Source organism: Pteropus medius, unplaced genomic scaffold (genome assembly GCF_902729225.1).
Source record: "Pteropus medius unplaced genomic scaffold, Ma_sr-lr_union100, whole genome shotgun sequence".
Taxonomy (NCBI): domain Eukaryota; kingdom Metazoa; phylum Chordata; class Mammalia; order Chiroptera; family Pteropodidae; genus Pteropus; species Pteropus medius.
Window position 1 is genome coordinate 19,236,870 of NW_024349803.1, and position 22,543 is coordinate 19,259,412.

The following is a 22,543-nucleotide window of genomic DNA, read 5'->3' on the forward strand; positions in this document are numbered from 1 at the left end:
CTGCTCTAGAAGGATAGTGACCTGTCAGGTGCATTTGTGATCTTCCCACGGTCCTTGCCTAAGACAAATGCTTTTCCTCCTTCATGCTGGTTCAAGGGGTCTTTTACCACGTCCCTCAAAGGGACATTGTGCGGATCAGTTTGATTTGCTATGTACATTTGAAATGTGGCCGTAAGCCTGGTATATTGTATTTTCCTGTTTGTTAGACACTCTACCCACCCACCCCCGAGATTCATTTTTAATCTGCTCCAGCATCAGGTTTGAAAACCGTGCATCGGGCAGTTTGGCATTCGTGCTTAATTTCTCATGAGGCTTTGTGCAGAGCAGAAAACTATGATTACGCCAGACCCCTGGGTCTTTGGTATTAGGCATGGTGAACAGCACAGGAGTCAGGCTTGTCCCACTTGAATCCGAGGCGTGCTTCCCTCCGGGCAGCTAGAGAAGAGAGCCCAGCTCTGCAGGCCGCGGCTGCCCATCGGCAGTCAGGATGCTGGTGCTTCCTTGCAGGGTGTGGTGAGGGTGGAAATAGCAAGCACAGAGTGCCTGACACAGTTAGTAAGTGCACTACAAATGGGAGCTGTCACATCGCCCACTGAGACAAATGAGGGCTGTGCAAAGCCGTGTATGTAATGAAAAGACCTTTGTTGAACTTTATAGCGAATTGATGGGAAAATCAGGGTAACACGACAGACATGTTGAGGGCCTGTTATGTGTGAAGCGCCACACTAATCACTGTAAGGGTCACACTGATGAAGACCCCTGTCTTCCAGGAGGTCTCCACATGTGAAGAGGTGGCAGGTCAATTCCTGGACTCTGTGGTGCCAGAATGTAAGCACCTGTGAACAGGGGCTTTGGTTTGCCAATCATTCTAAGCCTAGTTTCTGTGCCAGCATGCCTAATGAAAATACGATGAATGGATGGATGGATGGATGGATGGATGGATGGATGGATGGATGCGTGGATGCATGGATGCGACAAGTGCAGTAGTAAAGAGGCTGCTCCAGAGAGTAGGGCGGGGAGAGAGTAAGTGGTGCTGAGGGGTCTAGGGTGGCTCTTTGAGGAGGAGAGCGAGGAACTTCACCAGGGCCTTGAAAGTAAATTAGACCACAGCACAACAAGGCGAGCACATCGGATCAAAGACAGAAGACTTGGAGGCGGGCACCCCCAGGCAGGGGGTGGGAGGTGAGAGGAGCCACAGGGAAGCTTCTCGCCCCTCAGTTGGACACCTTTACTTAATCACTTACCTGGGATTTAGGTCTGTTCTAGAAAGAAGCAGTGGGAGGTGGGAGGTTTATTTCTCAGGATCATGAAGGGTGCTCCAGGAAGTTTGAGGTCCATCTGGGATGACAGCTCTGTCTGTTTCAGTGCCATGGGGACGGTCGTGCTGGACGGGCAGATCTACGTCTGTGGGGGCTACGATGGCAACTCTTCCCTCAACTCTGTGGAGACCTACTCACCTGAGACGGACAAGTAAGAGCTCAACTCCCCTGGGGCAGCTGGAGCCTGCTAAACGGAGTATAAAAAATTAGAGCTGCAGGTTTTAAATCACGCTTCTCAAAGATAGAGTACCTTTTTAGCTTTGTATAATACCTTGCATATAATAGGCATTTAATAATCTTTGGTTAAACAAATTAATGATTAAATAAATTTTAAAAACAAATAGTCTTCATAGAGACTTGGAAACATTTATTTAGTGCTCTTTACCACTTAGCTAAATCAGCCCATTATAATGGAAATGCAAGGGAAAGGGAATAATAAATAGATGAACAGCATGTTCCAAAGTGGGCAGGATATGATTTGAAAAAAGAAAAAAGTTACATGGTCAAAAAGTTCAGGAAATATTGATGTCTATACAAGTCCTTATCTTTCTGTAATGCAATATTAACTTTTTAAAGAATGAAGAGTTCTGTGGAAAGAAACCTATTTAAGCTGATTTCATATAACACCTATCCGCATCTTGTAGAATTATTTTGTGGAACACTCTTTGGAAAACACTAGCCTAGATTTTTCATTTCAGTACTTGAATCTCCTCATGTTATGTAACAAAACATAAGCACATTAGTAGAGTCGGTTCATCAGAGTACTGTTAAGCCAAGATTCTGTTCACTGAACTAGCTTATGTAATCGGGCAGCAAGCAGGGTGTCTAAGATTCTTAGGTAGTACGTAGTCTTCTGGGGCCACAGGCACATTGTGATCACCCTACCCTGGGGACCTGTGTCTGGAACTTTGGGCACAGAATGGGGAACGCCTTCATCTTCCCCAGGGTTGCGGGGAGAGGCAGGGTTGCAGAGATGCCTTCTGAAGGGAAACGCATCCTAGATCACGGTGATGCGCACCACAGGCAGGGAGCCAGCAAGAAGAGAGGCTCAGAGATAAGACAGTGTGATCGGGGAGCAGGCTGGATGGCACATGTCAAGAGGTGAAGCTGGAAAGTAGACAAGGTCCCACACGAGGAAACTTGGACTCTGCCTTAGAGGGAGCAGTGAGGAGCCACGGGAGGGACATGCTACGCAGGGTCCAAATGGGAGTGGTCTGAACACAGTCCACCTGTAGGGGCTGTCATGATGGTCCAGGTTAGAGGCCAGAGCCAGGGTGTGGGGATGAGCAGTGACTAGGAGGCAAATCATCGGGGACTTGTTGACCACAAGAACATTGAGCATGAGGGAGAAGAGGCCATAAAAATGCTGGGTTTACAAGTATTATAACTAGGTAGCTGGTGGTCCCATTAAGACCTGGGGTGCAGGGGAGGAGCAGGTCTGTAAGAGGCCTTGGCTGGGACGTGCCGATTTGAGCACCGACAGAGACAAGCAGAGAAGACCGTCTGAAGCTGAGGGAGAGGCGGCCATCAGAAAAGGCCTTTGGCAGGTGGTAGAGGCGGTAAGAGGCGGAGAGATTGTCCAGGGCACGAGGGAATACAGCACAGCACGCCCAACCTTCTCTCAGCTGTCTTGGGACGGTAGGGACACCGGGTCTCATGGCACCCCTTCTGCTATGGCTCTTTCCCGAAGGTGGACGGTGGTGACCCCGATGAGCTCGAATCGCAGCGCTGCCGGGGTCACAGTCTTTGAGGGCAGGATACACGTGTCGGGCGGCCATGACGGCCTGCAGATCTTCAACAGTGTGAGTGTGGGCTCCTCCTGGGCTAAGGGCGCCGTCTCCTGCCATCTTCGAGAGTTATTTTGAAAGGCAGTTCTCTGGAAAAAACTGCAGCCTTGCCATGGCCGAGTGAGGCGTCACGTAGTGAGGTCTCGGGCCATCTGCTGCGTGCTCTGACATTCTTCTGAGAATGGGACAGTGTGGCCAGGGAGGGTGGAACGTAGCCACCCCGCCCCACCCCACCCCGCTTAGTTCTCCACTGAGCGCTGTGTGAGACCCAGTGAGAGTTCTACCCAACGTGATCTCAGTTATATATGGAGTGTGACTTTGCAAACAGTGTATTCTTCTGGGCAATTTGTTTGAAATTGCATTTATTCTTTAAAAAAACTTCAACAGCCATTTAGTAGTCATTCTCTAGAGCCCATCAATGCTGTGATGGAACACACTCTGGACAGATTTCTGGAGACCTGCTGTCATCCAGCTGTCACTACATAGCAGTGCAGCCTTGGGCAACTCTTCCATTTGTTTTTGTAGATGTGAGTGCAGGGGTCAGATTAGGCGCTCTCACCTGTCCCTATAAGCCCAAGAGCAGGTGTGCAGCTGAAGAGACAGCATCAGAGCCAGAGCACGTGCTGGTATAGCTCCTCGTCCCCAGGCTTCCCGCTGACACCATATGGGCCATTGTGTTCCTTGAGGCCACCCCATGGACTGAGCTTTGGCTCTGACTGTCCTGTGCCTGTGCCTCTCTCCCTGCTACAGGTGGAGCACTACAACCACCACACCGCCACCTGGCACCCAGCAGCTGGCATGCTGAACAAGCGTTGCCGGCATGGAGCCGCCTCCCTGGGGAGCAAGATGTTTGTCTGTGGGGGCTACGACGGCTCGGGCTTCCTCAGCATCGCCGAGATGTACAGCTCTGTAGCAGACCAGTGGTGCCTGATTGTCCCCATGCACACACGCCGGAGTCGCGTCTCCCTGGTGGCCAGCTGTGGGCGTCTCTACGCTGTGGGGGGCTATGACGGACAGTCCAACCTGAGCTCGGTGGAGATGTACGACCCCGAGACGGACCGCTGGACGTTTATGGCCCCTATGGCATGTCACGAGGGAGGGGTCGGTGTGGGCTGCATCCCTCTCCTCACCATCTAAGGCAGAGGGTGGGATGTGGTGGGGTAGGGATCTGGTACAAACAGGCACTTCCTTCCAGGGACAGTCCCTCCCGGGGGAGGTGGTGGACCAGAAGATGCAGTGCAATGGGAGTTTGCCGGAGGTAACAGTTTCCCAGGTGCTTAAGTCCTCCCTCGCTGTGCTGCCCTTGTGACCTTCAGGTGTAGGTCATCAAGATGCACAGCATGGGACAGAAGCTCCTCTGGGTCCTGCAGCTGGTGACATGGGACTGCTTTGCTGGTCCACATGCACACAGGTTCCATCCAGGCCCAGCTCCCACCTGCTGTAGCTCTGGGCGGCCCGCGGGCAGAAGGCCTTCCATCTGACGCTCCTTGCCTGCTGTTCTCCAGCCATGTAGTGGCCAATTTGTGATAGGGTGGCTGCAGTGGCCAAGCCTGTGGCTGGGAGAGGACGACACACTCCAAGTGTTCTCACTGCCCACGATGATGCAGCCACAGCGACGTGCTGGTTGTACACCAGCACCTCCTCCTTCCATCTTAGGGTACAGAAGATTTTGTCCTCATTGCTGGGTCAGCAGGGTGAACAGAAGCTTTTCCCATGTCTGGTTTTGGGATTTCAGTGAGGTCTTTTTCACCTTATTCAGGAGAAACAGAAGGAAAAAAAGATACTTGAAAGAAACTGAAGGAAATTTTAAGAAACACTTGAAAGAAACTGGAGAGAAAAGTACTTTTTTTTTAAGTGAACATTTGTTTGCAAGAAGAAAACGCAAATAAAAACACACTAAAAGGAAATATGTGTTTAAATAGAAAACCACCCAACATGAAAAGGGCGGTATCCGCTCCCACGTTCGGATCCCAGGGTCCTGAGGCCTCGCATAGCACTGGGGGTTCCCTCTGAGCCCCACGTGTCTGGAATCAGTGCTCTCGACTGGTCCCGTAGCAAGGTGCTCATGGGGTTTGTCTTCCCACTCATCATCAGAGGACTTTTTTAATCGTAGGCTTAGTGAGTCTGCTGAATTACTGCCGCTGTTCTAGGTTGGCGCTCCCAGCGCGTTGCTGGAAGCTCCGGGCGCCCCCGTGGTTACCTCGCACTACCGCCATGGCTCCGTTCAGATTGTCCGCCCCCACTCTCATTCCTTCCTCACTCAACCAGCAGGAAACCGCAGGTCTGGCCAGATTCTCACCCGCCCATCTATCATTCTTCGATAGCTGTCCTCATTGTGACGCTTCTGAGTCACGTTGACCGGACGTCTGGAGCCTAACCAGGGACTTGGTCCTTCCACCAGCCATGGGCTGGCATGGTCCAGTAACCGTCTACCCTGCCAGTCCACTGTTCCTCCATCCACTTGCCAATTCCACGGGTCTGGCCTCCCTCCAGCCCTTGGCAGACCGACCAGCAAGGTGGACCTTTACATTCAAGCAAAGCTGGCTTTACATTATGAAGAACTAAAGGCCGAAAGGATTCTTGCTGCTGCAAAGAACAGACTTTGTATTTCTTCCTCTGATCTTAGCAAATGACCTCTTGAGGACAGTTCATGCTCCTTCTTCCTCCTCCCTGGATGGGACCTTGATGTAGCACAGTGGGACCCAACCAGGAGGACACTTTGTGTTACCAGTGCACTGGGCAGTGGACCTGTCCTTCAACTGCTGCTGCCAAAATCTGGTGTTCTAAAATGCTTCCAGTAGAGACCGAAAGAGGGCACAATTCCTTTATTGCAAGACAGGGGCTTAGGGTCCTGCATCTCCACCTGGTTGGTCTGTCCGTTGTTGCCTGCCTGGGGTGGCCCGGAAGCCTATTCAGAAAGGCACAGTGTGGAGCCTGAGGTTTCTCCCACCCCAGGACCACAAGGTTTACCAGTGTGTGCAATCGCCATGTATCCAGAGGGAAGTATCTTTGTTACCTGCCACTTAGGAGCTGGGCCTCTGCTACAAGCACTTGAAAATGATGGGGTCTCTTTTCAATGACTCAGAAATCAGATATAGCTTAACCCGGGCTCCTGGAGCTCAGGCATTTCTCACTCTCTCTCAGTTTGCCTACAGAGGTGGCCTCGAAGAACACTGGGGTCTGCGTTTCCTGTTAGGAGTATATCAGTGCTCATCTTATTATAAGCTCCTTTTGTAAATTTGAAGCAGCACTGACAAACCTGCATTGTGAAGGTGTTGAGAACCAGTCAGCGGGCTAATGAGTGGGCCTCGCCAGGTCCTTAGGATGCTGGCCCAGATTCTGCCATTGGTGGTGGCAGATCATTTTCCCGTGATCTGCTGCTCTTGGAGTGGCCTTCCTAAGTCCACTGCCATCTCCTGGTGTGGAAGTTACACTGCTGCACCTTGGAGCATTTCCAGGTAAGATGAAGCCAGGGCTTAGATCTGGGCTCTGAGCACAAGCGTGCAAACACCAACATCTCTCCAGTCGGTTCCTCGGTGTGATAGTGAATGTTTGCAAATGGCTGGTCTGGCCCTTCGGTGTTGCAGCCTTTCCCATAACCATGAAGGGAAGAGACATCACCCAGGAATATTGTGAAAGGGTGTGGCAAGGAGGTAGGACAGATGCTGTGCTCAGTGGGCCTTTGGGTCCAGCCCAACTCTGAGCGGAGGACCGCGGCCTCTGTCTTAGGGCATTTCCCCGCCTCAGATAACATGGAGCCGCCTCTGCGGTTTCACCTGAGAGCAAATCCAGGATGGGAGCCGGAGACCAGCCTTTGACTCGGCTGGGGAGATGTGATTCGGGAGAAATTCTGCTCTTCCCCCCACCCACAATTTATTGTTTCCCGGAAAATCTCATTTCCTTTTATTTATAGAACGCATGTCTTTTGTGTTAAGAGACCAAAGAGAAATAAAGAATACCATTCTAATATCTTCTTGCCCCTTCCTGATTTATTTTTTAAATACACATTAGAAGTAAATCTTATTTTTATTGTAATTCAGTGAAAAAATATAGTGGACAAGGTAAAAATATGCCTGTGAAAATAAGGGAAAAGCCAAATATAACAAAAGCAGTCTTCGAAGAGACGTGTGTGTTTTATTTAATAAGAAGGGGTTCCGTGAGAAATATGCAAAAGATTTCATTAGCCATGTTGCATATTTGCTCCAGTCCCCATCACCACTTCTCGTGGATTTCCCCTTTTCTTCACTCACTACCATAAAACTCCAGAGTCCCCCAGTGGGATGTGGCTGACCTAACTGCCTGGAACCAAAACCTCCAGCTCCTTTTTTATACTCTAGGCCAGAGGTAGTTAACTTTGGTGCACTTGATTCAGTTTTGAGGAGGGTACGTCCCTCCACATACACCCCACCAGCACGTTTCCCGTATAAACACTGTCGATTCTCACTTGTCCCTTCAGAAAGCCCTGCAGAATAGATAGCAAGGTTCACTTTAACAAAATCAGAAGGGCTGAGTACTCACCTGGTTCAGCTACCTGGTATCAAGAGACCAAATCACAGTCACTGTACAGTTCACCGAAGGGGAGCAGAGCCTTTGACCTTTGAAGCAGCCGATCATCTAACCTCTGTGCCCAGTGCTTAGGGGTCTGCTGCCCAGAGCTGTGATGGACTTCGGAGAAGCAGACTGGGCAGAGAGGGAAAGAAAAAACCATGTTTAGAGTATAGAAGCAGGCATCTCTGTGCTGACACAGGAAGCCAGATTATCTGTGGGCTCCGTGCTGCGGAAGAAAGGTCAAATGCCTACAAACCAATAACGTAAACTACACCGCTTGCTCAGAACCAAAGAGCCCGTGGGTGAAGAGTGGGCTGGTGAGCTTCGGCTGCACCCGTCTGCCTGGCTGCATTTCCTCTGGACTCCTTACACTATTGCAGAGCCCACTCCCCTTCACCCGAAAGACAAGCACTGCTGGTTTTTACTGCTGCTCACGATACCATGACACAACCCAAAAATGGCAAGGGAATCGTGCAGTTCTCAACAGATATTATCCCAGACTTAACTGTTGCCAATTTCATCTCATGTAAGATGTTTTTCTCTTTAATGGAGTTCAGTTCCCTATTTAATTTCCTTTTCCTCGGTTTGCAGTTCAGGATAAAAACCCAAGTTCCATAGCATAGCATGAAAGGCGGCCGTGAGCTGGCCCTTCTTCCCACTCTGCCTCCCTGAAACAGCCCTTTAGAGTGTCAGTTTAGATGTCACCCCTGCAGGAAAACATGTCTGATGCTTTGTCCCTGACTATCCCACCAGGGCAATGGCCTCTTTGCTTGTCTTGCCCAGTAGATGACGAGCTCCTTGAGAGTCTCCATCATTGTGCACCCAGCACCAGGCACATAGAAGAGGCGCAACAACCGTGTCTTGAACTTGAGGACAATCAGGTAAATCCACATTCAAGGGTCGCTTAATCATGCTTCCTAGTCTTCTGCTTTGCATTGCTGATTTTTAAAGAGTTGTACTTACTGAGTTATAATTTACATACCTTATCATTCATTTTAAGTGCAATTTTAATGATTTTTAATAAATGTACAGAGTTGTGCGATCATTGCCACTATCCCATTTTTAGAATGTTTTCATCTGAAAGTTCCCTTCTGCTTGTGTGCAGTTAGTTAATCCCCGCTCTCTCTCCCATCCTCAGGCAAGCACTATTTTGCTTTCTGTCTCTAGATTCGCCTATTTTGGACAGCTCATATAAATGGGACCATACAATATGTGGTCCTCCGTGTCTGGTTTCTTTCTTTCAAATAATGTTTTTGAGGTTCATGTTGTAGAATATTGTAGAATGTATCAGCTTCTTTTATTGTTCCTGAATAGTCTTTCACCTTATGAATATACCACATTTTATCTCTTTTCCCGCACTAATTAATGGATATTTAGATTGTGTCCAGTTTGGGGCTATTATGAATAATACTGCTGTGATGTACAAGTCTCTGTGGACATACATTTTTGTTCATCTTCAGTAGACTCCTAGAAGTAGAGTTGCTGGATCATATGGTAAGTTTAACTTTTTAAGAAACTGGTGAGCTTTTTTAAAGTAGCTGTGCCATTTTACGTTCCCACCAGCAATGTATGAGGTTTCAGGGTTCTCCACATCCTTGTCAGTTCTTGGAATTATCTCTCTTTTTGGTTATAGCCATTCTAGTGGATGTGAAGTGGCTTCTCACTGTGGTTTTAATTTGCATTTCTCTAACACCTAGTAATTTTGAGTGTCTTTTATGTCCTTGTTAGCCATTTGTGTATCTTTAGTGATATATCCAAATCTTGCCCATTTTAAAATCAGGTTACGTATCTTATCGATGAGTTGTAAGTATTCTGAATATAAATCTTTTATCAGGTATACGATTTGCAAATATTTTGTCCCAGTCTGTGGCTTGTCTTTTCACCATGGTGTTTTTTGAATTGTGGAGGTTTTTAATTTTGACGAAGTTTTGTTTATCAATGATTTCTTCTATGGATCACGCTTTTGGTGTCACATCTTAAGAACTTTTTGACCAACCCAAGACCATTAAGAAATACTAGAAGTTTTATAGTTTTAGTTCTTATGTAGGTGTATGATCCATTTTGAGTTCATTTTTTTAAATTCATCTTTTTGTGTGTAGATACCCATTCTTCTCAGCACGTTTGTCATAAAGACTATCCCTTCCTCCACTAAGTTGCTTCGGTACCTTTGCTGAAATCACTTGACCACATGTAAGTTTATTTCTAGACTCTCAATTCTGTTGTCGATCTTACATACCTGTCTATGAGCCACTACCACACTGATGGTATGGTATGTATTTCTCCAGCTCTGAAGTAAGTCTTCAAACTGGATAATGTAAGTCTACCAACTTTGTTCCTTTTCAAAATCTTTTGACTATTTTAGGTATTTTGCGTTTCCATATAGCTTTTATGATCAGCTTGTTTATACAGAAGCGCCTTCTAGGGTGTTAATGGATATCGTGTTGAATTTTTAGATCAATTTGGAGAGAATGGCCATCTTCACAATATAAAATCTTCCAATTCACAAACATAGAATATCTTTTGTTTAAATGGTTTTTGGTTTCTCTCAGCAATATTTTGTCATTTTCAGTGTACAAGTCTTGCATTTCTTTGTTTAAATGTTCCTAGTATTTTTTTTTAATGCTGTTATGGTTGGAGTTGTTTGCTTAATTTTATTTTCAGAGATTTTTGGTACTGGTATACAGAAATGCCATTTTTTTAGATTGATCTTATATCCTATGACCTCACTAAACTCATTTATTTTTATCTTTTTTAGAAAATGTGTATTCCTTGGGATTTTCTTTGAATAAAGACAGTTGTACTTCTTCCTTTCCAATCTGGATGACTTTACTTTTTTCCTGCCTTATTGCAATGACTGGAACCCCCAGCACAATGTTGTGTAGAAGTGGCAACAAAATGGACATCCGTGCCCTGTTCTCGGCGTTAGGGAGAACATTTAGTCCTCCACCATTACATATGTTAAGCTGTGGGTTTTTTGTCAGTGAACTTTTTCAAGTTGAGAAAGTTTCATTCTATCCTTAGTTTGTTGAATTTTTGTCATGAACTGGTATTGTATTTTATCAGATGCTATTCCTACATCTATTGAGATGATCATGTGGCTTTTGTCCTTTAACCTTGACTATGGTATATAACATTAATTGATTTTTAAAGTGTTAATCCAACATTGTATATCTGGGATCAGTTCAACTCAGTCATGGTATATAATCCTTTTTGTGTTGGTGGATGTGGTTCAGTAATATTTTAAGTGTTTTTGCATCCATGTTCACTCGAGATTCTTTCGGTAGTTTTCTTTTGATATCTGACCAGTAATACTGGCCTCATATATGAATGAAGTGTTTCTGACTCTATTTCTGAAAGTGTGTGTGAAGGATTGGTATTAATTTTTAGATATTTGATGGAATTCACCAGTGAAGCCATCTGGACCTTTTATTTGAGGGAAGATTTTAAATTTCTAACTCCATTTCTTCACTTGCCAGGGGACCCCGAAGGGTGGGCACCTGCTTCTCTTAGGGTTTGGACCCTTGCGGTTAAAGAAATTCTTGCCCCATGAGCAGAACTTGAGATTACCCAAGTAAGCCTGATCTGCGTCCTTACAAGCCCTTCATTTTTCCTCTCTTTTCTGGGGATGTTCACCTCTTGTCTCAAAGATCATCTCTATTATCTACTCTTGTACTGCCCACCTCCACCTCTTTCTAACCTCCAAATATAAGAGGCCTCAGCGCTCAGCCCTGAGTCTGATTTCATCTCATACACTCTCCCTAGCTGATGTTCCCCTTTCCCGTATGTGAGGAAGGCATCGGAATCTCATCTCTGGACCAGCGCAGATCACACGTTCACTTGGATATGTCCCGACATCACCATGCCCAAAGTGGAACCTCAAATCTGGTCACCCTCTAGTTTTCCCCATCCTCACGTTGCACCTCTTTTGTCTTCCCAGTTATCAGTCAGGAGCCCAGTGGTGGGTTTTGGAGGCAAAAACAGATGAGAGTCATTCATCTTCTCCATCAGCCAAGCCATAACCTAGTTCCATGGATTCTACTTCCAATCCAATTCTCTCCTCTGCCTCCACGCTAGTCCACACCACCAGCATATCCCTTGGGACCTGGATCACTAAACGGCCTCCTAACTGGTCTCCCTGCTTCTATCCTTGCACCCCTGCAGCCTACAGACAGCAGAGCAGCCAGAGTGAAATTGCAAAGCTGTAGATCAAATCATGTCATTCCCTTGTTCCGGCCCCTCCAGCAGTTCCCCAGGGCCTCAGGCCATATTCTGTTGGGGTGGTTTAGGGGGTGATTCAGACACAGCTCCCCTAACACAAAATATGGGCATCCAGGGATGGATGGTCTGGAGCATTTAGCCCCCGCATCCCAAGCAGAGCTCTCCTTGGTTCTTTATGGAGCATTTGCACATCAAGTCTTGTCAGATCCTCCCAGCAGCCTGGCTGAAAGACAGCAGGGGTATCCTATTTTCTAGATGAGCAAACTAAGCCTAAGAGAGGGAAGGAGACCTCCTCAAGGTCACTCGATAATAAATGGCAGACAAAAACAATCAGCAGGTAAATTAAGATACATCCATACTCAGCAATAAAAGGAATGAACTGTTGATGCGACATGAATGAATCACTAAATAATACTTAATGAAAGAAGCCAAACACAAAAGAGTATGTGCTATATGATTCTGTCTTAGTTCGTCTGGGCCACTGTAACAAGACAGGGTAGACTCAGTGGCTTATAAGCAACAGAAATTTATTTCTCACAATTCTATAGGCCGGGAAGTCCAAGATCAAGAGACTGGCAGATTCGCTGTCTAGGAAGGCCCTGCCTCCTGGGTCACAGACAGCTGTCTTTTTACTGTATGTGTCTTTAAATGGCAGGAGCGGCAAGGGAAATATCAGAGGTCCCTTTTATAAGGGCACTAATCCCGCTCTTAAGGGTTCTACCCTCATAACCTAATCGCCTCCCAAAGGCTCTACATACAAAATACCATAACTTTAGAGGTTAGGATTTTAACATATGAATTTTAAGGGGACACAAACATTCAATCTACAGCAGATTGCATTTACATAAACCTCTAGAAAATACAAACGAATCTTTAGTGACAGAAAGCTGATCATCAGTTGCCTGAGGACAGCAGGGTTGGGGAGGGGGTGCTGGGGAAAAGGCAGGGATTATAAAGGGGTGTGAGAAAACTTTTGGGGATGGTGGATGTATGGACTATCTTGATTGTAGCGATGGTGTACTACGTCAAACTTATCAAAATGTATACTTTGTGTGCAAGTTGTCGTATGCCAATTATAGCTCGAAAAGCTGTTTAAAATAAAGAAAAGCAGTAAAATAGTGATTCTCACGGAAGCTTCTGAGTCCTCAAAGTCTGCTGTCTCCTCTGGAGCTCCAAATCCTGGGATGAGGTTCAGCCTGGGAGGGTAAGGGGACCTGTGGGCTCCAAGAGCATCGTGGTCTCCATCACAAGGGAACAACCCAGTTTAGCAGCTCTCGTTCTGGAGTCAGGCGTGTCCTCCCTTGTGGGTAAACCTCAGGATCCTGCTTTTGCCATTCGACACACTTTCCTCGATCGTACATGATCTTAAGACTATCAGTGTTTTGACATTTTTAATCCCTTTATGCACACGTTCATCTCCTTATACCCTCCTATTTCACATGAGTGCAGAAGTCATGCCTTGCTAAAGTGCAGTTCCACTTTTTAATTTTCCTTTTCTGCTTGACGTCCCCCCTCTATTCTCCTACCACGTGTACCAGCAGCACCCACAATAAACCATGTTAACACCCTTGTGTATTTTCTATTTTTCTCACTAGTCATATAAACCATCTAGAAGTATCTGCAAGTTTGGGAATTTTTGTCCATTTTACAGAAAATGGATTCTATCGTATGTTGTTTTTTGAGCATTATTTTCCCCATAGCTGCTGAAACTCTAATCCATTTTGAAAGGGCGTGTCTTGTTCCAGGGTGTATTTGTCCCAACGTGTATTCAGTCATTGCTCAGCAGGTTTCCTCGTTAGCTCACATTTGGGCCATTTGGTTTTCTTGAAAGATGTTATTGTTTTATTTTTTACACATGAATCTTTAATCCAGCTGGAATGTCAGCAGGTGGTACATTTTTTTCCTTCAGGTCGCTGTCCATTAGGCATGCCTCCGTTTGTTAAAGATCCACCGTTTCCCCACGGAACTGAAATACCACTGTGATCATATAGTCCATTTTCATCTATAGGGCAACCTGATTCCAGGTTCTCGTCTGTTCCACCAGACTCTTCATCTCCATTGCTGGACCATAGTCACTCTGTCCCCAACTCACTGTCTTTTTCACAGATTTCTTGGCTATTCCTGGACATTTATTCTGACATGTGAATTATTTTCTTCCCTTCAAAAACACATAAACCCTGTTAGGATCCTAACGGACTCTAATGCATACTATTTACGTATTTGGAGAAAACTAAACTTATTTGTGAGAGTAAATTTTTCCATTTGTTCAGGACTTATTTATAAGTAACAAGTTTTAGTTGTAGAGATAAAACAATAAATGAAACTGATCGAATTCCCTGCCTCTTGGAGCTCAAATTAGAAGACGGTTTCTTTTTCCATTTCGGGTCTTACATTGTGTCTTTTAACAAGACTGGGCTCTAATTTGATTGAACTCAATCTGCAAAATTCTAGAGGAAGCCAAAACTGGAAGTTTTAGGATCGGAAAAGATTTGGCTTCATATGTGCTTGTGTAACACGGTGTGAGTAAGGGACACTGGATCCCAGATCCCAGAGAAAGAAGGACAACAGACATCACGACCAACCTTGCTTTTATTATTATTTGCCAATAGTCTATGGAGAATGAGTTGATAATGTTATTTTTTTATACTATCTTTAGATTTTAGAAATAAGTATATTCTGAGACTAAGAAAATGAAGAGCTTTTCATCTTTCACCTTGATTTTGAATTAAAAAACTATTACGCATATATATAAATTTACATGTAGTTTATAAAAACCATTAACAAAGTTTCAATAACTTTGGAATTATACGTCTTTTAAAGCCTTGCCACTCCAAGTGTGGTCCATGGACCACCAGCAGCAGCAGCATCTGGAAGCTGGTTACAAAGGCAGATTCCTGGGGCCACCCCAGGCCTACCAGGCTGGAATCTGTGTTTTAATGAGACTCCTCCGGTGACCCTTACACAGATTGGGAAGCCCCTGTCTTCAAAACTAGATAAATCTCAGCTGTGGACCATGCGGTCCTGGCCCTTGAATCACCTCTCTATGGTCTTCTGAGAAAATTGGCCTTTTCATATTTTCCCCTTCTGGTCCTGGGTCCAGGTTGATAATTCATAGTTATCTAGAAAATCATTTCCTCCAGGTTCTCATATTCTCATATAAGTAGTCATAAACGCTTAAATTCTGTCACTCCTATATCTATGGTTACCCCCCTTGCATGTGCCTGGAACTCGTTTTGCCTTCTGCCTGTTTAATCACGCTTACAAAGGCTTTATGCATTCTGCCACAAGCATTTTCCCTGACGTAACATTGTCTTCCATTTTATTATAAAGGCTGCACAATGGTCCACCCACTGGCTATAACAAATGACGTCATCATTCCCCAACCGGGCGTTTAGGCGATTCCCTATTTCCAGTAGCATAAAGGAAACTGCCCAGAGACCTCTACCCCCATCCTAGATAGTAGCGTAGCAGCACATCGAATCCTTAAGGTGGTCACACGCTTTGATGACACTTCCATTCTACGAATTAATTTTCATCTCAGCGTTGTTACGACAGTTTCAAAACAGAACAAAGAAGAAGACGGAAGCAACTTTGGCGTTCACCAGCAAGAGCGACTTAAATGAGCGGAGGCCTTGCCGCCCAGTGGAGCGTTAGGCAGAGAGGAAAATTTCCGTGGTGTCATGAGAAGTGCTATAGGTTAAATTCAGCCGATATGTTAAATGAGAAGAAGCCGGTTATAAAATGGAACGTATACCAGGAGGTCATTTTTGTTTTAAGAATCAAATGCACATTTGCCTGTGTGTATTTGTAGATAGGAGGTATGAGAATTTGATTTCTGCAGCCATTTGAACGTTGTCCTAGAGTCCTGCTCATCTGTGTGATTCCACCCCCGTCCGCTAGCGAAGTCTCCCTTCTCAGTCCTGCTTCTGTGGGCCCAAAGGTGTTCAGAAGCTGCCGAGACCCAGAGACTGCGCAGTATTTGGAGCCTAGGGGCTATCTTGGGATGGCTGTGAGAAGGCAGCAGTGTGGTGGCCGGTCCTCTAGGCCCGCTTCTCTTGCAGGGGACAGCATGATGGGCTAGTTTCCCCAGACTGTGTGTGACCACCACAGTTGGGCCTTGAGCTTCCTGGGAGAAGGAAGTATCATAGCATCATTGCTCAGCCCAGTGTCACAGTGTCCAGGGCCCAAGGGGCTGAGCCTGATGCCCCCAGGACACCTGGTGAGGCCTGGAAGTACCCTTTTTCAGGAGTGGGGGTCAGGCAAGGGGGTGGCACGTGGTGTGTGTGAATGGGGTGCTGCTACATTCTGTGGGGCTGCAGGGTTTAGACGTGGCCTTCTCCAGCTGAACTTCATTTCCCCACCATGGGGAGAGGGGCTGAGGGTCGCGGTTGATCCTGCTCAGCCCAAACCTGCCCATTTCCCAGCCCCACCCCAGGGTCACTCTCTGCAGCATCCTCTACCCTTCTCTGCCACCAGTGGGTGCTGTCCTGGTTTCAGGTGGCCCCGGGGCCTGCAGTGTGCATTGTAGGCAAGTCGACCAATTTCCCATAGACAGTTTTCTCACTAAATGTTGCAGATGACGCATACAGCTCACAAGGCAGTTCTGAGAGCCGAGGCTGTCTGGGAAGTGGCCTTCATAAATGACATTGTCCTGGGCCTCCCTCTATGACTAAAAAGCCCATTACCCCAAGGGATTCTCCACCAATATCTGTCCCTCAAATGAGAGACAGATATTTCTGTATCAGATATATTTCTGTATCACAGACTTTTGAAGGAGGAGCATGCCAGGGAGAGGAAAGGGGCAGTCATCCATTGACAAGTACTCGCTGAGCCACTATGGTGTGCCCGGCACTGTTCTCAGGGCCGGATGCATCAGCGATCAAGACCAAGGTTGGCTGGTGGACCAGATGCTTGTTGCGAGAGAGCACGAGAGCCAAGGATGACAGCAGGTGTGGGGAGGGATGAAGTTGCCATTAGGTGGGCTGGAGGAAGGGCAGGTTTGGAGGGAAGCTACTGAGTGTGCGACACCCTTTGGACATCCATGAGAGGTGTCCAGGAGGCAGTCTGATACGCAAGTGTTCGGTTCAGGGAGAGGTTCTAACTGGAGCTTTATGATAAAGGAGGAGGCATAAAGGAACTAAAGGCAGTTGAGGAGGCTGGGGACAGATTAATCTGCCTCCCTGAGCCTCCAGGGCGGCCCTCGAATGGCCCCCCTCCGCCCTAATCCCATGTTTCCCTCCATCGTCCCTGCCCTGACCTCAGGGACCGTGGGTTCCGTGAGGCATGGTGAAACCACCCACAGGGCCTGCCTCATTGGTCTCCTCGCCCCAAGTCCAGCCAGTCCAGCTCTAACATTTTGTTCATCCACTTACTCACTTAGTCATTTATTGCAGAAACACTTTATTGAGCTTCTCTCTTATGGTTCTCTCCAGAAGGCAGACTGACCCCCTTGGAGGTGCCTCGATATGTGAAGGGACATATTGTCACCATGACTGGGCAGGGGGCAGGGGTGCTCAGGGTCCTGCACAAAAGGAACTGTCCTCCTAAAATTCCAGGGACACCTGATTGAGAAAGTCATTCCACAGCCACCTGCAGCTGGCTCAGGAGGGCCCAGCTACGAGCAGACACAGTGCTATCTGGCTGGCGGCACGGCAGGCAGTGCAGCGTGGTTTTGAGATAGTGAATGCTCAGATGAGGGAAGGACATTGGTGCCCAGGGGAGAGCCGGGAGGCTTCTTGGAGGAGGTGACTTTGGAGCTGTGCTTTAAAGGGTAAGTAGGATATACAGACACAGGATGGGCAGGAATTCTAGGCAGAGGGAAGCAGGTGTGCAAAGGCAGAGGAGTGTGGACAGGTTCAGACCATCCTGAGGGCAGCAGAGGGGATGGATAGGTGGGAAGAGGAGGTCATGGTGGGGATGTGGGACCTCCCTTCCCTTCTCCAGCCCTAGAAATTACTCAGGATATTGGCGATGATTTCATACTTGGCTCTCTCGTACATGTCCCTGACCGCAGGCGGCAGCTTGGAGGTGTCAGCCCCCGCAGAGGCTGTCTCGGCGGACTCGGTGGAACGCTTCTCTCGGAACGTCTGTAGGAGTGATGCTGGGTGGTCACTCCTGTCATTCTCACTGATTGACCCCCTTTCCTGTCCTGCCTACGGCCCCTTTCCTCAGGCCAGGCCGAAGAGGCCCAGAAAGCAACGTTGGTGATGGGGCTGGAGGTGGTCCCCTCAGGCCCTTCCCCTTGAAGCCCTAAGGGTCTGAGCTGGCCTGGACTCTGGGACGCACTCCCACCCTGGCTGTTCCTCCCACCGGCCAGGGGGCTCCACCCCTGGTTTCAGTTTTCCCAAATGTGGGATGGGGAGGAGTCTCTTGGGCCCAGTGCAGGGCCAGTGCCCTGAGAACTCTGAGTCCCTGTCCCAATGCCCTCCCAGCCCCGAACACCGGTCCCTCCTGCCCGCCTCCTGCCTAACGACTAGCCGTCCTCAAGATCCCTCCTGACAACTTGCATGGAGAAGGGCTTGATCAGCTCCGTTCTCCAGATGAGGAACTGAGGCCCCACGCGCCCAAGTCACTGGCTCACCTCAGGCTGGCGCAGGGGGCCCGGGCGGCAGTCGACCAGCAGGATGCGGCCATGCCCCACGAAGAAGATACCAGTGCAGTTCCGCTCCTCCTGCAGGGCAGTGAGCACAGGGGCTGGGAGCATCCTCACTTCCCCGTCCCCGGCCAAACACACCCACCCCACCACCCGCTCCGGCACGTCCCTCATCCTCCCAAACCAGAGATGCAAGCCGAGGATTACCCCAGGGCCGAGGAAAGGCCACTGACGGAGAGGACCCTCGTGGACCAGACGAGAGCCCATCAAGATAAAGGACATTCGGTGGGAATAAGCATCATTACGTTAGCATCAGAGGAGCCGTGTTGGTTTAAACGTGTGTGCACATAAAAAAGACAGACGATGCGCACCCACAGTTCCCGTTATCTGTCCCTGGGTCCTGAGGCTGGAGCCGATATTTACCTTATTTTATTTTGCTTCTCCACATTTTGTTAATATGCTATCACAAACATTGTTTTTCTTATTTTATAAAAGCAGTTATCTCTAGGCAGATTACGGTCCTGCTTTGTTTTTTTTCTATCGAGCATTTTTTTTTTTTAGCATGAGTTGCTAAAAAAAAAAAAAAACGATCGATAACAATTTATAGTAAGAAAAAGCAATAAGGAAAAAACCAATTTTTAAAAAGGCTTCCATAGTGAGACCCCACGTGGCCAGGTGAGGTGGGTGGAGGCAGATGCCCAGGCTGGGAGACTCACCCCGTCTGCCTTGAATGCGCATTCTCGGGGTTCTCTCCGCCTCCCTGAAATGCACACCGTCTCTTTAATCCTGAAGCTGAGCTTCGTCCTGGTGGTGGAGTTCTACGGAAGCGAGAGAAAACCCCTGATCGCCTACCTCCCTCTCGCAGATGAGGGAACAAAGGTGTGGAGAGGTCACAGTGACAGGCTGGAAGGGGTGGAACTGAGGTCTGCTCTTAAGTGGCCTCAGCAGAGATTTGGGGTGTGCGGGGATTTTGGAAACTAGCCGAAGGAAACCGCTTCGTAGCTGTCTGACCTGGAGGGGTCACTTCTCATCTTTGCCCCTCAATTCCCTCTTCTGTGACATAGGAACAAGTATACCAACTTACCAGGAGAGAGGAAATGGGGCGGGAAGGGGACACTGGAAGCCCCAGGGGAGGCTCTGGTGAGACCAGTCCCTCTCCTGTCTGTCCTTTGAAACAGTTCTGCATATTCCTTCAAGCCCAGGGCCTGAGTGCAGGCTGATTCCCAGAACCCCTATTTCATGCCTGGCTGAAGCCCCAGATTTGCCAGCTAGTCAGCTGTCAGGCCTGGGGTTACAACCTTTTCTTACCTGCTGGCGGGAAAAGCATTAGAACAATAATAACAGCTAATGTTAACCAAGTCCTTTGGGCCTGCGCCCGGCATTCTCTCCCAGATGCCACCCTCAGAGCTGTCACCCACTTCCCTGGCCAGGATCTGTGGACACTCACCGAATTTGCCGGTGGGATGGCTTCCACCAGGCCGAAGAGGGGCTGTCCCCGTCGCCCCTGATTGAAGATCCACAAGGCCTCAGTGACAATCTCCTCATAGCTCAGACGGCGTTGGGCCACACAGGCCGTTGCTGCCAAGCCTACCACCAGCATGAGTGCCATCCAGGCCCGTGCCATTGTCCTTTCTCTGATCCACTGCCACTTGCAGTCCCTTTTAAATGCTACTCTGGCTGCCTTGCCCAAGGGCTTCTGGCGACATGCATGGCTGGTGCCTTCCTGAAAGTGGCCTCTCCTTTCCTGGCCAGACACCTAGTGTTGACCAACATTCCGAAATATCATTGGTTAAGAGGCAAGGAGGTTTGGGCAACAGGCCAGGGCCTCGGAGTGAGGCAGGAGGCCTGTGTGATGTTGGGCAAGTTCTTTCGCTCTGGTCCTCAGCATCCCACCTGTGCCATGAGGAGGCCGCCTCCAGCTCTGACAGGCCAGGACTCTGTGCTGTCTCTGCCTGGCTCTTCTGGTTTGAGCCCCAAACAACTGCCCACAATGTAAATTCTGTAAATGGCAGTTCCTTAGCCAAGTGCACAAAGAGTTAGTCCAATCTGAGGCCGTGCTCGGGTTGACATTCACAGTGTCCCATAGATTTTAAAAAATTGGTTGTCACCCTTTAAAAAATCTGGATGCCTGACTTCAAAAACATCATAAGATCTGACAATTCATGGGTCACAGTCCCTCGTGGCTGTGATGGCAGCAGCCTCTCCAGGAGAGCCTCACTATACCCCCTCCCCCTGGCTGGTCCCTGCAGGCAAGGCTGGGATGCTGTCCAGGACGGGATGGGGTGAGGATTCCCAGTTGTGGAAAAGGCAGCCCCGGCAGCAGCTTAGAGGGGGACCATCCTCCTCTCAAGGGCTCCCATTTCCTCATTACTGGGATCTGCCTGTTCACTTTCCAGCCCACCCTTCGCTGTGGGGCTCCTGTTCTCCTAAAGGAGACTCAGAAACTGGGCAAACGGAAGAGAGCAACTAAGGGCGTTCCCACCGAAGCCCACCGGTGGGGAAACCAAGGCCCAGAGCAGCTCATGGCACTTCCTCCGAAAGCTAAAGGTAGAGCTGGGAAGGTCAGAGCCACAAGTAGAGAGAGGAGGCAGAGGACAAAGCAGTCCTCCTTAGGTCCAACAGGTCTTCAAAGCCCAAGTCTCATCTTAAAATCCACACAGGCATGATGTTTAATGGTGAAAAACCAAAAACGACCTAAATATATTTCAAGAGGCTGTCGTTTAGAGAAATCATGGCGTGTCCACCCATGGAATACTGCTACTGCTTTCTGGAGCACACATCCATTTATGGGTGGTTGATTATGTTCATCATAGGTTCTTAGCCAAAGAATGAGGGTTCTACTGCAGCTGGTCGTGTGTCCATCACACAGAATGTGGATAAGGAAAGATGGTGGGTGTACACGGTGCAATTCTAGGCAGCAGTTAAGCAATGGTTCTCAACTGGGGTGATTTTATAAAATTCACTTTTTTTTTTTTAACGCCTTCAGCATCTGGTCTTCCTAGGTGGTCTCCCATCCAAGTACTAACCGGGCCTGACCCTGCCTAGCTTCCGAGATCAGGCACGTTCAGGGTGGCATGGCCGTAGACAAAATTCACTTTTTTAAAGTGTACAAATCAGAACGTTTTTATCATCCTAAAAAGACATCTTGTGCCCATTAGCGGTCACTCGTCATTTTCCCCTCCTCTTTGCCGCTGGCAACTACTAATCTACTTTCTGTCTTTATGGATTTGCTTATTCTGGATATTTTATATTTTATATGAATGAAATCATGTATTATGTGTCACTTTGTGTCTGGCTTCATTCACTTAGCATGTTTTCAAAGTTCAATGTTGTGGCATGAATCAGTACTCCATTCCTTTCATGGCTGAATAACATTCCACTGTATGGATAGACCACATTTTGTTTATCCATTCACCAGCTGATAGACAAAAATGAGTTTTTTTTGCTATTAGGAAAAGTGTCACTATGAATAACAATATACAAGTTTTTGTGTAAACATATGTTTTCGGTTATCTTGGCTATATAAATGATTGATTGTTAGATGAATAATAGGTAATGATGATGATAGATACATAGATGATCGATGATAGAAAGATGATGATGATTGATAGATAATAATGATGATAGATAGATAGATAGATAGATAGATAGATAGATAGATAGATAGATAGATAATACACATATAGATATAGATATATATACCTAGAAATGGAATTTCTGGGTCATATGGTAACTATGTTTAAGTTTTTGAGGACTTGCCAAACTATTTTGGAAAAAGCCTATAACATTTCCACCAGTGATCTGTGAGGGTTCCAACACTTCCACATCTTTGCCATCATTTGCTATGTCTCTCTTCTTTATTATAGCCATTCTAGTGGGTGTGAAGTGCTAGTCCATTGTGGTTTTGATTTGCATTTCCCTATGGAGTATCTTTTCATGAGCTTGTTATCTATTTGGATATTTTCTTTGGAGAAAATGTCTATTCAGGTCCTTCGTGCATTTTTAAATTGGGTTATTTGTCCTTGTATTGTTGAGTTGTCTACAGTAAAATATTTCAAATATCCATCGGGGGAAAAACC

General features: G+C 47.4%; 2 protein-coding genes across 4 annotated transcripts in view; one reads left to right on the forward strand and one right to left on the reverse strand.

Moving 5' to 3' along the window:
• The window catches only part of KLHL18 (kelch like family member 18), a 49,012-nt gene extending 41,937 nt beyond the window's left edge, over positions 1–7,075 (forward strand). For 2 of the 3 annotated variants that reach the window (XM_039837594.1, XM_039837596.1), the window contains 3 exons: positions 1,366–1,470; positions 3,010–3,121; positions 3,857–7,075. In XM_039837594.1, coding sequence (XP_039693528.1) covers positions 1,366–1,470; positions 3,010–3,121; positions 3,857–4,243 — 604 coding nt within the window. In that variant the 3' untranslated portion in view covers positions 4,244–7,075. The remainder of the gene's footprint in view (positions 1–1,365; positions 1,471–3,009; positions 3,122–3,856) is intronic. The other variant, XM_039837595.1, reaches the window with a different exon arrangement.
• A 10,180-nt stretch (positions 7,076–17,255) lies between these two features.
• On the reverse strand, positions 17,256–20,241 carry LOC120581973 (15 kDa protein B-like). The gene is made up of 4 exons (XM_039836852.1): positions 19,912–20,241; positions 19,181–19,282; positions 18,453–18,542; positions 17,256–17,958 (listed from the first exon to the last, which is right to left on the reverse strand). The coding sequence occupies exons 1-4, from the start codon at positions 20,086–20,088 to the stop codon at positions 17,818–17,820; spliced, it is 510 nt and encodes a 169-aa protein (XP_039692786.1). The 5' UTR covers positions 20,089–20,241; the 3' UTR covers positions 17,256–17,817.
• Positions 20,242–22,543: the final 2,302 nt, after the last annotated feature.